Source organism: Dipodomys merriami, unplaced genomic scaffold, assembly GCF_024711535.1.
Source record: "Dipodomys merriami isolate MVZ:Mamm:240054 unplaced genomic scaffold, mDipMer1.0.p SCAF_138, whole genome shotgun sequence".
NCBI lineage: Eukaryota > Metazoa > Chordata > Mammalia > Rodentia > Heteromyidae > Dipodomys > Dipodomys merriami.
The window spans coordinates 836,933-852,500 of NW_027202693.1; the positions used below are offsets into that span (position 1 = coordinate 836,933).

Sequence of the window (15,568 nt, forward strand, 5' to 3'; positions counted from 1 at the left end):
TAGTAGATAATTGGGCAAAGGGCCACCATTCTCAACCCTTCCTTGTCCGTAAGGCTCTTCTCATCAAGAGATTTCCTTGACTTGCTTTAATACTGCCTTCAAAGGGACAGCTGACCTCCATACAAGTCCTAGCAACCGGCCCAGCTTCCAGAGCAACCATCTGGCGTTCACCTGCTGGGGGCTGAGAGAGCAAGAACAGAGAAGATTCAATCCCACTGAGGCCAACACAGACCAGGCTCTGACCTCCAACCTCTAACCTCCAGGGTAGCTGACCACAGACACATAAAGGAAAGTTGCCAAAGAAAGAAGAATTGTTCAGCAAGTCCAGCCCAATTGTTACCTTGCACAAGTGAGAGAGAAAAAAAAGTGTAATTTTAAACCAAAACTCTTGAGGAAGTTTATTACATAGCAGAATGTACACTGGTGCTGTGTATAATAACTAAAACTCAACTTATGGCCAAATGTCAATGTTTCTCAACTTGGCAGTTAGAGAAGGCTGCTGCTACAGCTACCTGGCACAATGCCAGGCCCCCAAGGACAAAGATTTAGGCCACAGAAGTAAAGCCCTGCCACATAGCCAGGGCCTTTTATTTTGAAAGCAAACCTCGGGGTCCCCATCAGGACAGGGCCTTTCAACTTTCTCTTCAAAGCCTGGTCCTTTGAAAAAGAATTTTTGAGTTTGAAAAACCAAAGCCATGGGGGCTGGGAAGGTGGCTTAGTGATACAATGCTTGCCTTGCATGCATGAGGCCCTGGGTTCGATTCCTCAGCACTACATAAGCAGAAAAAAAAGCCGGAAGTGGCGCTGTGGCTCAAGTGGTAGAGTGCTAGCCTTGAGCTGAAGAGCTGAGGGACAGCACCCAGGCCCAGAGTTCAAGCCCCATGACTGGACCCAAAAAAAAAAAGAAAGAAAAAAAGAAAAACCAAAGCCACTCCCAGCTAAGTTTAGGGAATGAAGTGACCAATGCTCTTTGTTAAAAAGAAAAGAGGAGCTTGCTTATGAAGGCATGGGTTTTTAAAAGAAAACACAATATTCAGTCCAGTTCTGATGGCAAATCTGAGCCATATGGGAAATGTTTTTAAACGCAGAAACCAAAATCCCATTAAGTATTTTTTAAATTGACACACAAAAATTACACATTTTTCAGAGATAACATGTGATGCTTCATGCCCTTTGCTAGTAGGGGAGGGTACTGGGAATTGAATTTAAGGTCTTGTGCTTACTAGACAGGCATTCTCTCACCTGAGCCATGCCCTCCATCCCCATGTGATTTTTTTTTTTTTGGGTGGTCTGGTCGTGGGGCCTGAACTCTGGGCCTGGGTGCTGTCCCTCAGCTCTTCAGCTCAAGGCTAGCGCTCTACCACTTGAGCCACAGCGCCACTTCCGGCTTTTTTCTTTTTGCTTATGTGGTACTGAGGAATCGAACCCAGGGGCCTCATGCATGCAAGACAAGCGCTCTACCACTGAGCCACCTTCCCAGCCCCCATGTGATGTTTTAACACTTTATGGACACGCTGTGTAATGCTCACACATTCACCTTTCTTTGATAGTCCCCACCATACAATGGGAACTATTTTCAGCACCCTCAGTCTTCTTACTATGAGACAGGGTATGAATGAATGTCAGCTCTGGAGGCAGATTCCTGGGTTTGAACCTTAGCTCTTCCCCTTAGCAGTCATGTACGTGGGGACCTCGCTAGACCTCAGTCACAAAAGTTGTGACAGAGTTCTTGTGATGTCTGAGTGAGATCACAGTGTAAAGCACTGCCTGGCATATAGGAAGTACTCCAGGAAGGATGGCCATTTCAAAATCAGAGTCCTACTGAGGGTTGGGTGGTGCGTCTCCTGACACACACAGAGTGCAACTATTCAAGTATCTTACTTGCCTCAGTCATCTCTTGGAAGCACTCATGGGCATCTCAGCTCAGTGACCTTATCTATGCAATTAAGTCATTCCTTCTTTCAGAACTCAGTTCCTACACTGTAAAATTCCTAACAGCTGGGCGCCAGGCTCACACCTGTAATCCTAGATACTCAGGAGGCTGAGGTTCTGAGGGTCAAAGTTCAAAACCAGCCTGAGCAGGACAGTCTAAGAGATTCTTATCTCCAATTAACCACCAAAAGGCCAGAAGTGGAGGTGTGGCGCAAGTGGCAGAACATCAGCCTTGAGTGAAAAGGCTCAGGGGTAGCTCCCACTCCCTGAGGTCAAACCCTAGTACCTGCACCAAAACCCAAACCAAACGAACAAAAAATAACCCTTTAAGACTTCACGAAAGATAGATGGGATGGAAGAAATTAGATTTGATTAAGAAATCCTAAGGTTAGGGTATAGGAGTGTGGCTAAAGTGGTAGAGTGCTTGCCTAGCAAGTGCAAAGCCTGGAGTTCAATCCCCAATGCTGCAAAAACAAAACAAAAACACAAAATACCTAAGGAAATGAAAGGAGCATTCCCCTGTGGTACACCCATGTGGCATTCAAAGACTGAGCTTCCTACTGACTCCTGACCGGAAGGAAGTGGGTGGGAAGCTGGTGGTTTTTGTGGTGCCTGTGACATTATGAAATACTTCCAGTTCCCTCCCAGAACCTGGGCCAACTGAGGAAACAAGCTGGGCATACTTGCAAGGGTTTATTTTTTATTTTTGCTAGTCCTGGGGCTTGAATTCAGGGTCTGGGCACTGTCCCTGAGCTTCTTTTGCTCAAGGCTAGCACTCTACTACTCGAACCACAGTGCCACTTCTGCCCTTTTCTATTTATGTGGTACTGAGGAATTGAATCCAGGGCTTCACACATGCTAGGCAAGCAACTCTACCACTAAGCCACCTTCCCAGCTCCCACCAGGATTTTGAACCCCAGAGTGCCTGCCTGCCTGCAGAGTTTATCAGCACTCCTAAGAGCCTGCACAGCTTTCGTGGTCTTTCCTGATCAGACGTAAACTGCACACAAGCATGTGGCATCTGGTGTTGACAGGGCGCCAGCTGCTGGGCTACGGATGTCAAAGATGAGAAATGGCTTGGCCCACGGCCTGACTCATTAATCTCTAATACAAATAGAAATTTCTCGGATGCTTTAAAGGAGTTTTTGTCGCTGCCTGGAGACTGAGAGTGTTACTAACCTCCTCCTTACAACATTATTTATGGACAAACATTAGCTGTGCAACCTGCAAGGTAAAATCTTCATGACTGGACCTGTTAGCTGATTGTGTTTAAATGATCAACGGAACAGCTGGGTAAGGTACAACACTACTAAACAAAGGGTTCCAGCTGCCCCACGGTGGAGAAATCAAATTTGCAGCCTCAAGTTCCCTCTTGCTATTTTGTTCATTCATGTTTCAGAGGAAGAAAAATGGCAAGCCCATGAGTTGGGAGTGTGGCTTAGTGGTGGAGTGCTTGCCTAGCATGCATGAAACCCTGGGTTCAATTGCTTAGTACCATATAAACAGAAAAAGCCAGAAATGGCACTGTAGCTCAAGTGGCAGAGTGCTAGCCTTGAGCAAAAGAAGCTCAGGGACAGTGCCCAGGCCCTGAGTCCAAGTCCCAGAACTGGCACAAAAAAAAAGGGGGGGGGGTGGCAAGTCCAGGAGGAAAGCAAGAACTTTAGCCTGTCATCACCTTCCCACCCACCTGGAAGCCTTGACCAGCCCCCACACCTGTGGCTTTCTGGAGGACCAGGACAGCTACTGACCTCTCTGTACCCATAGGGACTGGGTGCCATGATCGGCACACAGAAGGGTTCCATGTATATTTGTTGAACAGAACTTTGCTTTCTCTCTCACTCTCTGGTTGTGGGGTTTGGACTCTGGGCCTCTGAATGCTAGGTATCTTCTCCACCGCTTGACCAGACCCCAGCCCTTTTAGCTTTTAGGGTTTTTGCTTTTATTGAGAAAGCTTTGCTCTTCTATCCAGGGTCAGCCTCAGACCATGTTCCTTCTACAGCCTCCCACATAATGAGGAGGACAGGTGCACAGTACCACACCTGGCTTGTTTGTTCAGATGGGGTCTGGCTAACATTTTTGTCTGGGCTGGCCTCAAACCACAACTCTCTTGATCTCTGCCTCCAAAGTAGTTGGAATTAAAGGCTTGAGCCATGTAGCCTGGATGAAAACAATTATTTCTGAGCCACTTTGCCTGCTTATAGATATTCTTCACATGACAACAGAGACATGCCATTGTGGCCAACTGATTGTTTTAGATTCCATCCTGTGCTCCGTCTGATTAAAGACATAGCTCACTAACAAACTTTGGTCAACAGTAGGATAGCAAAGGGGACACACCTAGAGCTGGGACTGTGAGACAGTCTGCTTTTCTCACTTTACTTAAAGGAACTAAAGCCAGAGAGACAAAGCGGTGGGACAATGGCAGGGGTCAGGCTGAGAGCTCCTTCCTTGACTTCTCCAGCCTCACCCCCACCCAGCCTGCCACGCCTGCCACCTGTTTAACACCACAGAGAGAAGACCACGCTGCTCTTTATGAAAGTGGTCAGGATTAAGTGGGCCAGGGAAGTCAAAGCAGAGAATGAACAATAGTAAAGAATTGTAGACAGTTTAGATTGTGTAGTGAAAGGTAATCTGTTTTCCCAAAAATAGCTATGAATAGAAGCCATCATCGGCATTTCTGGGAGCTACTTTGAAGACAACCTCCAACTCCAGTACATTGGGAAAGAAACACGGCCAGGCTCTGAGGTCACCTGCCAGCAAGAGCAAGGCCACGGAGGTAATAGGTACAACCCCTCCCCCTCCATCCCCTTCCCTGGAGCACTCATGATAAACTAAGAGGACCTTTGTTGAGAACTTTTCATGCTCTAGGCCTGCCCTGGGCACTCTGTGTGGTGCCAATAGCATGCTAGGACATGACCACGAACATGACCACCTCTGTCCTCTGCTGTGTTACCACAGGGATGGAGGTGCTCATGCATGCTAGGCAAGGGCTCTACCCTCAGCTACAGCTCCATCCTTGTCTAAAGTTTATCTGAGACAGAGTCTCCCTAAGTTGCCTTTCCTGTCTTCAAATTTATGATTCTTGCCTCAACCTCCCTAGTAGCTGAGATTACAGGCATAAGCCACCATACCCGGAGAGGCAAACTTGAAAATTAGGCAACTTTGATTCCAGAGTCTTGCTTCTAACAATTACACCCTGAACCAAGGCCCAATTTACTGACTGCGTAATAGCAAATGTATGTTGTGTGTGAGGCAGTGCCATGAACCACATGCTGCTCTTTCTCCCAGGTTAGCCAAACTCATGAGTTACATGGGTGACCTCTTTCTCCTTCCTCCATCAGAGCCTCTCCAGAGATGGGTCCCATATAGAGAAGAGATGTAGGTTATAGTCAGGGCTCAGACACAGCAGTGCTTTCCTGGGGACAACTGTATGGTCACCATGAACAATATACATGGAAATATACATTTCAATATACATTGAAAGGGGGACCAAGGAAATCAAAGAATCTGTCCTCAAGGCTCTTAAAGTATCAACGGAGACGGGCATGTGTAAAATTAAGTATATGTGCATGTGGGTTAAGAATGTCTTAATCAAAGCTATCTTAAATTTGCCATAAAATGAGGAACAGATGAATTCTCTGAAATCTGAGCACTGGGCCTAGCAGGGAACTGCCAGTCTGAGATAGGCATCATGGAGCTGAGTGCACAAAAACAAAACAGAACTGAAACAGGTGAGGAAGAGGAGCGGAATGAGTGTCTTCTGAAGAAAGAAGGCATGTTTGAACAGTGGCAAGGAAGTGAGTGTGAGTGGGGGACAAGGACTGGCTCAGTGTGGCTGGAGGCAGTGCCTGGGAAGGAGGCAGATCAAGGGCAGGAGACAGACAGGAGAAGGCTAGGCTGGTGCTCTTGCTTCATTGTGTGAATGCCTCTTTGTCAAACAGTGTACTGTGGGACAGTGCGGCACCCCAAATTATTCCTTAAAGGATGTGGTTTAGATGTTGGATGCCTCCCCCACCAAAGGGTCATGTGGTAAAGGCTGGATCTCCGGAGTGATGCTCACTCTCAAAGGTGTTAGAGGGCGCGTGCTATGGAACTCCAGCCCCTTCCTGGCTTTGCTCTACCACAGACTCCTACCATAAGGTACTGCCTTGCCACAGGCCCAAAGCAATAGGGCCAACTGATCCTGGGCTAGAACCTGCAAAACTGTGAGTGGAAGTAAATCTCTTTGTGTTATCACTTGTCTCAGGTGTCTCATTATAGTGACAGAAGGCTGACATGATTTGCTATCCAAATTCTGACAGGTCTGCCTGAGGTGAAGAGACAAAGTATCAGAGAGAGGGGCCTGTGAGGAGTATTGGGCTGAGTGGATCAAGTGGCAGGCAGATGGGGACAGCTCTAACATGTGGTAACTAGGAGGTGACAAGGACCATGTAATGACAAGTGTATAAAGTAGCTCCTCAGCATGTAAAAGCAGCATTGGGTCCAGGCACAGGTTCTTCTCAGGCAGGGGCTCCAACTGAGGGACACCATTAACTTGGGATTGCTTCTCCAGGCTCCAGGAAGTGTCATATCAATTAGGCTTCCAGTCTGCTAACATTTGAGTGTCATTTTTTTTTGCCAGTCCTGGGGCTTGAACTAGGGCCTGGGTACTGTCCCTGAGCTGCTTTTGCTCCAGGCTGGTGCTCTACCACTTGAGCCAAAGCACCACTTCTGGCTTTTTTTTTTTTTTACTGTTTGTGTGGTACTGAGGAATTGAACCCAGGGCTTCATGCATGCTAGGCAAGCACTCTACCACTAAGCCACCTTCCCAGCCTTTGAGTGTCATTTTGAAACACTTAATCTGGATTTGAATCCCAGCTCTGCCACTTGCCCCTGATCATGGTGTGAGGCTCTGCCACCCTCCATTTTTCATGTGCAGAAAGCTACTGACAGGAACAGGGAGAACTGGGTGACAGCACTCTGCAAAGGGCCTGACACAGACCAGAGGCTTGGCCAACATTAAATGTCTTTCATTACCTTACTCACTTGGTGTAGGGCATCCAAAAGTCCAGAACTCAGAGCTCACAGGGACATGTGCCCCAACACATCCCACCAATGGAGGGGATGAACATGTGGGGCACAGAGATTGGTGTAGACACATAGCGGGTACAGTGTGATGAGTCCTGGTAGACTGAACACTGGGCATGAGTTACTTGCTTGACAGTGGACACATGGTACACTGGGAGAAGCTAGAGCAAGAGGAACAATCAGAGCCAAATGAGAAGTGAGGAGTGCTTTCGTTAGTTCACACAACACAGGAATGGAAAACCTGAAGAAGCCAGGAGATGCCAGATGCACAGAAGAAGGGCAGGAGGGATGACATGCAAGGGGATATTCACTTCAGGGCCCTGGTGACTGGACAGATGGAAGTTATTAATTTTGTTGTTGTTGTTGCTGCTGCTGTTGTTGTTGTTGCCAGTCCTAGCATTCTACCACTTGAGCCACAGTGCCACTTCTGAATTTTCTGTGTACATAGTACTGATGAATCAAACCCAGGGTTTCATGCATGCTAGACAAGGACTCTACCACTAAGCCACATTCCCAGCCATAGTTGTTACATTTTGAATGCAACAACTTGATGGCACTAAGGTCATGGCTGCCCTCTGATTTAAGTGAGTAACTGAGAATTTGAAATAAAGAGACCCTGGCCATACAACTCACCTCAAAGCACTTTTCTATCTTTGCTTGGTGAAGCAGGCTGACCATTCCAGAAAGCAGAACTGGAAAGATGAAATTTTCCAAATATTCTTTGGGGGAGCCTAAAACAAACAGATGAACAAACTCATTCCTACTGCAGATTCCAAATGATCTATGTTTATCTGGAGAGATGTTTGCTGCTTTGGTACCACCCAGGGGTATAAGGAAAGAGTGCTGAGACGGGAGCTGGGGGAAAGATATAATGACCATGGCAGTGAGTGGCCTGCGGGTGCAGGCACAGAACAAACCACCAGCAGCAGGCCAGGTACAAGGAGTGGGCCTGAGGAGCTGGGAGAGGAAGACCCCCAGCCTACATCTCAGGGAGGAGCAAAAAGGCGTTTTCTCCCCATTTTGCATTTGTTCCTCTTCCTTTCCTTCTCCTTTATAGTTCACCTAGTCAAGAGTATGCTTATTGCTATTATCATCTCAAATTTTTATGGTGATACTGGAGGTTGAAATTAGGGCCTTACACCTATACAGGCAGGTGCTCTGCTCCTTAAGACATGCCCCAGGCTTTTACAGACAGGAACTAGCAATTTTTGCCCAGGCCAGCCTCAGATCACAGTCCTCCATATTATGCTTCCTGAGTAGCCAGGATTATAGATGTGTACTACCACCTCTGGCTTGTTTTGCTGACACAGGGGTCTTGCTAACTTTTTATCTTATTCTCTTGATCTGTCATTTCCTGAATAGCTGGGATTACAGGTGTGAGCCATGACACCTAGCCCTCTCTATTATATTTTAAACTTCAAGATAAATCAGTGGCATGAGGGGATTTCTTTTAGAAATAAGGATTCTCATTTAGGAAAATTCTCTGAGGTCTATCTAATCACCCCTTTCCCTATCTCATGGTTCTGGAATGTTACAACCCCAATGATAAAAGATGACACTGGAGTTTCTTTCTTACATGTTTTTGGATCAAGTGTCACCAATTTCTTCTGAGGACAGGGTACATGTGAGTCCACAGGGGTTTGGGCTGTCGGCACTAAATGCTCTGCCCTGATGCTGGGGAACACCAATTCCTCCAGTGGGGAAACCTGGTGTGGACAGGGAGCAGAGTTAATTCACAGAAACAGTTTAATCATTGCAGTCTTTAAAGACAAACTTACAAGAGAATACAACTCTGGGTCAGACTTTATGGCTATAGGTCTTTGTCTTCTTACCCTCCTGAGACATGACTTTTTTTCTAGAAAAGATTAAGAGGGCTATCTGTGGGGAAGATACTGGCCAGCCAGTCCAAAATAGGCAGGATGAAGGGTGGTTCCACAAGTGAAGAGGTAGGCACAGCACTCAACAAGCCCTAAGGACTCAAGTTCCTCTTCCCACCACAAAGGGGCCTCAGCTGTCAGAATTGCCAGGCACAGAAGGGGAAAAAGGGGAGAGAATGGGTAAAGTGAGGATCTGGCAGGGCTCCATAGGCCTGCCCTCTGCCCATACCTCTCAACATGAGGACATGTCCCTCATACCAGCATCCATGTGCATGTGTCAGTCCTGGGGCTTGAACTCAGGACCTGAGCACTGTCCCAGAGATTTAAGTGCTCAAGGCTAGCATACTACCATTCGAGCCACAGCTCCACTTCCTGCTTTTTGGTGGCTAATTAAAGGTGAGAGTCTCATGGACTTTCCTGCCTTAGGGTGGCTTCAACTATGACCCTCTGATCTTAGCCTAGGATTACAGGCATGAGTTGCCAGTACCTGGTTCAGAGCCTTACTTAAATTTTTTTTAACTCCATTAAGTGTTTACTTAATTTCAAGGTTTATTTCCAAGGTTCTCCCCTCCTGGCCTGGCCTGGCCTCTCTCTCCCACAGTCTTCATCTATCCCACCCAGGTGTGCAGACAAATTTGCTCTGTCTGCATCTGTCCCCAACACAGACAGAGTGCTGGACTGATTATGGAGGCCTTTGCCACCCAAGATTCCACTGCAGCCTTGAGTCCCATGATCCAGGCAACGAGTACCCAACCTATTGAAGAGATGCAGTCACTCCATCAGTGCAGCTAGCAGGGACCTGTGTTCAAGTCATGGCTCCAGTGCCTTCCCTTTCCCACCTCCCCAACTCTGGACACTGGACCCTCACAGGCTACCTGTGTCCTTCTCACTTCAGAACCTCTGATGAAGGTTGAGACCTAATCAATACTCACAGGAACTGCAGCTTCCGGTTTGACTTTACATTCTAGAAAGGAAGGCAGCTCCGCTTCATACTCTAAAGGAGGGGGAAAAAAACACCCTCAGTTCACATTTCAGTGTGTGTTGTGATGTCAATTTTCTCTGAGTAGCTCAGAGGAAGAGAATGGAGAGGGAGGTTAAGTAAAGGCACCAAAAGTACCACTGAACAGAGAGGAACATGAAGAATGCCAGTGCTACAGGCTCCAACAACTACTGCTGAAAGTATCTTTTTTTTTTTTTTTTTGTCAGTCATGGGGCTCGAACTCTGGGTCTGGGCACTGTCCCCCAGCTCTTCAGCTCAAGGCTACCACTTGAGCCACAGTGCCACTTCTGGTTTTCTGGTGGTTTATTGGAGATAAGAGTCTCTCAGACTTTCCTGCCTGGGCTGGCTTTGAACTGTGATCTTCAGATCTCAGCCTCCTGAGTAGCTAGACTACAGGCATGAGCCACCGGTGCCTGGCTGAAAGTATAATTCTTTTTGTTTTTTGTCGGTTGTGGGGCTTGAACTCTGGGCTTGGGTGCTGTCCGTGCGCACTTCAGCTCAAAGCAAGCGCTCTACCGCTTGAGCCACAGTGCCACTTCTGGTTTTCTGGTGGTTACTTGGAGATAAGAGTCTCACAGACTTTCCTTTCCCTGGCTGGCTTTGAACTGCTATCCTCAGATCTCAGCCTCCTGAGTAGCTAGGATTACAGGTGTGAGCCACCAGTGCCCAGCTTGAAAGTATAATTCTTTTTGGACAATGTCACCCCTTCCCTCACTCTTTTCCAGTTTTCCCCTCCCATCCCTACCCACAAGTTGTATAGTTCATTTTCAACAGTGAACACTACTGTTGCAGTTGTTCACCCTTTGTCCCTCCATTTGTATCCCCCCTTGTCCTCCCAAAGACAGATAAACCAAGATAAAAAGAAAAGGGGGCTGGGAAGGTGGCTCAGTGGTAGAGCGCTTGCCTTGTATGCCTGAGGCCCTGGGTTCGATTCCTCAGCACCACATAAACAAAAAAGAAAAAATCTGGAAGTGGCACTGTGGCTCAAGTGGTAGAGCGCTAGCCTTGAGTTGAAGAGCTGAGGAACAGTGCCCAGGCCCAGAGTTCAGGCCCCACGACCGGACCAAAAAAAAAAAAAATTAAAAAAGAAAAGAAAAGAAGAACAGCAACAAAGAAACCCCTGTTTTCTGGAGTTCATGTTGGTAAATATTATTTTATATGATCAGATGCTAGGCATTGTGCATGGCTGTGACCTTGGCTGAGAGTTAAGGTCCTTTTCCTTGCAGTTGTCGATCTGACGTCCTGGTGATCTTGGTGGCTGTCAGCTGGTGACTGCTCAGGTCCTTTGAGGCCACATCTGGTTCCTGGCCATGGGCAATGTACATAGGATTGGTGCTACTTCAAAGACAGTGGGGAGTCACTTCTGCTTGAACCTGACTTCTTCCAAGGGCTCACCTACAGTAACCTCCCTAAAATAAACTGATTAAGAACTTTAGATACATCTGGAGACTCTTTTCACAGAAAGGTCTTGATTGGTGTGCAGATGACTGAGAGGTGTGACATTGTGAGAGGCGGTTGAGAACTTTGGGGGCTGTGTTAGACTTCTTATCAACCTGATCTTCCCTTTCAGGCAAGTATTTTATTTTTTATTTTTTAAAATTTTTTGTCAGTCATGGGCTTGAACTCTGGGCCTGAGCGCTGTCCCTCAGCTCTTCAGCTCAAGGCTAGTGCTCTACCACTTGAGCTACAGCACCACCTCCTCAGGCAAGTATTGAACTTGCCCCTCCCCCATAGTGCCATAACAACCACTGAGATGGTGTGAAAACCACCTATTTGGGTTTCTGATAAACTACATATATTTATATTTATGTCCAGAAGCAGGAACAATACCAACCTATTGGAAAAAAATTCAGATAATACTAACTTGCCTAATATAGAGTGAAGATCATATCTAATCCCATTGCAACCCTATCAGCATTGTTAGATTTGCCATAGATCTAACCAAATATTTTCCATGTATGTTGGGAGCCAACTATCTCACTGGAACATCTTGAGGCTGTTTCACCGTCTCACCCTGCCCTAAGTAACGACCACCTTTTCACCTTGCCCCAAGCAAACACCCTGCAGCTACTAATGACCATCTTTTCACCTTGCCCTAAGCAAGCACCCTGCAGCTGCTTCGGCCAATGAAAAAGCTTCCTTATTCCAAGCATATAAATACCCGTGTGAAAAATAAAAATTGGCAGCTTGATCAGAATCCTTGTCTTGCTGTCATTCTTCGTGTCTCTTGTCCCTTCATTCCTTCTCGCTTAGGTTCACTGCCCTCGTTGAAGTCCTGAGGGTCGGGACACATGTATTTACTAATATACAATGTATTTGCTCTAAATCTACCAGACTAGGTCAATCTGCTCAAGCATACAACCTTTTAATTCTCAGGGTGCACCAGTCACCCAGCTATGGGTTAAAAAGACAGCCTGGCAAACTCTTCTGCCTAAGCTGACCTTGAACCTCAATCCTCCAGTTTTTAGTCTCCCAAGTAGCTAGGATAACAAGCATGAGCCATCAACATCCAGCTTCATTTTATTTTTATTTATTTATTTTTTGGGTCCAGTCGTGGGGCCTGAACTCTGGGTCTGGGCTCTGTCTCTCAGCTCTTCAGCTCAAGGCTAGTGCTCTACCACTTGAGCCACAGTGCCACTTCCGGCTTTTTTTTCTTCTGCTATGTGGTGCTGAGGAATCGAACCCAGGGCCTCAGGCATGCAAGGTAAGGGCTCTACCACTGAGCCACCTTCCCAGCCCTCATTTTATTTTTATTTATTTATTTATTTTTGGGTCCGGTCGTGGGGCCTGAACTCTGGGCCTGGGCGCTGTCCCTCAGCTCTTCAGCTCAAGGCTAGCACTCTACCACTTGAGCCACAGCGCCACTTCCAGCTTTTTTTTCTTTTTGCTTATGTGGTGCTGGGGAATCAAACCCAGGGCCTCATGCAAGTGCTCTACCACTGAGCCACCTTCCCAGCCCTCATTTTATTTTTAAGAGTTGCTTTGGTGCTTAGAAAAATGTGTCTTCTCTGTTCCACCCTTAGCATTCTTAAGGAAATCAAATATATTTTGTGTTTATAGTCACCACGTTACTGAAGCTTATAAATAGAATTACAAGAAATTAGTTATGTGCATTTTAAATAAACTTTAAGGGGAATGGTTGTCCATCTCGATAATCTGTTAAGTGGAAACTCCAGGGCCCAGTGAATGAACACGGGATCATGGGAAGGGCAAGGAATGTGTGTAAGTGAACCTAGTGTGGACCTGGCATCTGAATAGATGACAGCACCCTTCACTGAGTCAGAAAAAAAGCTGTTAGGTCTAGAAATGCCTAGGGTCAGGGAAGAATGTGCTAGAAGCCAGTGTGGCCTGAGCAGACAAGGATGGGAATGGAAGTGGTAGAAAAAAAAAAATAGTGTGGCTCTTTCTAGAAGCTTGCATGAGAGAAAAGCAAATTGACAGGTGCTAAAGGTGGCACAAGATGGGCTTTTATGCTGAAATGACAGGTCAGAGGGTATTGAGGGAATAGCTAGTAAAGGCAGGGACCAGGCAATGAGAAAAGCCAGTGATACGTGCAGACTGATAAGCTGAGCTGAGCAGGCCGGTGTTGTCCAGAGGAACTTGCAATTCAGAACTGATCTGCACTGGAACCTGGTAGTGGGATGAGGGATCAGATTGTCTAACAGTGTTGGGTCTGATGAGCTGAGCTACAGTGTTTGGCTGATTAAACAATGAACCACAGGCAATAAAGAGAACACTGACACCAGTAATCACAGCAACATCAAAACAGAAAACCATGCATCCCAAACAGACTCAGTCTGGGTCAATCATAAATATTAAAAGTCACACTCAGACTCAATTCAAAGTCTTGGAAGGAAAGAAGTTTATTGATGTTTATTTAACACATGTTTTGGAGAATACCAAGTCCTTAGTTGTTACCAAAAGGTGAAAGCAAAACACATATCTGCCCCACCTCACCTCCAGTCCCATGCACAGGGGCACATGCCTGTTGAAGTCATATATTTATTTATATTGTAGTTTGTCTTTATGAATTTGAGTTTCTGATGGGTCTGTCATCATTTACTTTTTCATTGAAATCATCCTAATAAAACTAACATTTAATCTCAAATATAAAGTTACATAATTCCTGTTCATGTTTCCTTTAAGCTTAATGCATTCATTTTATGTTCATTACACACAATTTCAGTTGTTTTATGTTTAGGATTTTTGGAGGGAGTACTGGGGTTCAAATTTAGGGCCACTGCTAGCCAGGTGCCCTTTGAGTCATGCTTCTAGCACTTTTCTGTCCTTGGTCATGAGGCTTGAACTTAGGGCCTGGGCTCGGTCCCTGAGCTTCTTTTGCTCCAGGCTAGCACTCTACCACTTGAGCCACAGCTCCACTTCTGGTTTTCTGGTGGTTAATGGGAGGTAAGAGTCTCATAGACTTTCCTGCCCAGGCTGGCTTTCAGATCTCAGCCTCCTGAGTAGCTAGGATCACAGGCAGGAGCCACTAGGACCCCGTTTCTCTATTTCTTTTGATAGGTAACTCTCCTCCTTCGTGTACTAGTGCAGTAATTTCTGTTTCCATTCAGAAAACATTTACTGATCTGTGAGTTAAAGCATGTGGCTGATTTATTAAAATTAAGTAAAATAAGAAAGTGTGAGGTGACTCACATCTGTAATCTCAGCCACTCCTGAGTCATTGAGGAAGGAAGCCTAGCCTGGACAAAACACAAAAACAAGAACATGAGACTCTATCTGAAAAAAGTAACCTAGTGCAAAAAAAGATCTGGGCTGGATGACAGAGTGCCTATGTAGTAGTCATAAGTCCCGCAGTCCAAACCCTAGTAATAAAAAAATTCAGTTCTTCTATTGCACCAAGCACATCTTAATAATCAGGGCTGGGAATGTGGCTTAGTGGTACAGTGCTTGCCTAGCATGCATGAAGCCCTGGGTACGATTCCTCAGTAACACACACACACACACACACACACACACACACACACACACACACATACACACACACACACACACACACACACACACACACACACACACACACACACACACTCACACAGAGTCAAAACTCTGGCCATGTTTGATGAAGTGGATTACTTGAGAGTTCTATTTAGTGCTGTTTCAGACAGGTAATGTGCTGATGGTGGCCACCAGAATATCACTTCTCCCAGCCTCCCTTGGGAAGGTGAAGCAAGAGAATTTTCTGCTTGAGGCCACTTTGGACTCCACTGGGGGACTGTCTCAAAGAAAGAAAAAAGAAGAATGAAAACAAAAATATGTGTCATCACCCTAAGAAGCTCACAGCCTAGGAAACTAGTACCAAAATAAATTTTTAAAAAACCAAACACACACCCAACTTTGTTTGTTAGGAATTAATCCTACTTGCGCTCTAGCAGTAAATTAAAGGTTTGCAAAACACTTTGATTCTTTTTTTTTTTTATTTGGTTGGTCATGGGGCCTGAACTCTGGGCCTAGGCGCCGTCCCTCAGCTCTTCAGCTCAAGGGTAGCACTCTACCACTTGAGCCACAGCACCACTTCCACCTTTTTCTGCTTATGTGGTGCTGAGGAATCGAACCCAGGGCCTCATGCATGCAAGGCAAGCACTCTACCACAGAGCCACCTTCCCAGCCCCGATGCAAAGACTTTTGAATCTACACCACAGTACTCCTTTAGAACTATCCTTGGTGTCCAGGA

The 15,568-nt window shown here is 46.2% G+C and overlaps 1 protein-coding gene across 1 annotated transcript in view; it reads right to left on the reverse strand.

Moving 5' to 3' along the window:
- LOC138825585 (IQ domain-containing protein K-like) overlaps nt 1–9,870 on the reverse strand; it is a 68,724-nt gene extending 58,854 nt beyond the window's left edge. Inside the window, exons 1-2 of the mRNA XM_070020244.1 lie at nt 9,809–9,870; nt 7,633–7,730 (exon numbers count right to left, since the gene is read on the reverse strand). Coding sequence (XP_069876345.1) covers nt 7,633–7,677 — 45 coding nt within the window. The 5' untranslated portion in view covers nt 7,678–7,730; nt 9,809–9,870. The remainder of the gene's footprint in view (nt 1–7,632; nt 7,731–9,808) is intronic.
- Nucleotides 9,871–15,568: the final 5,698 nt, after the last annotated feature.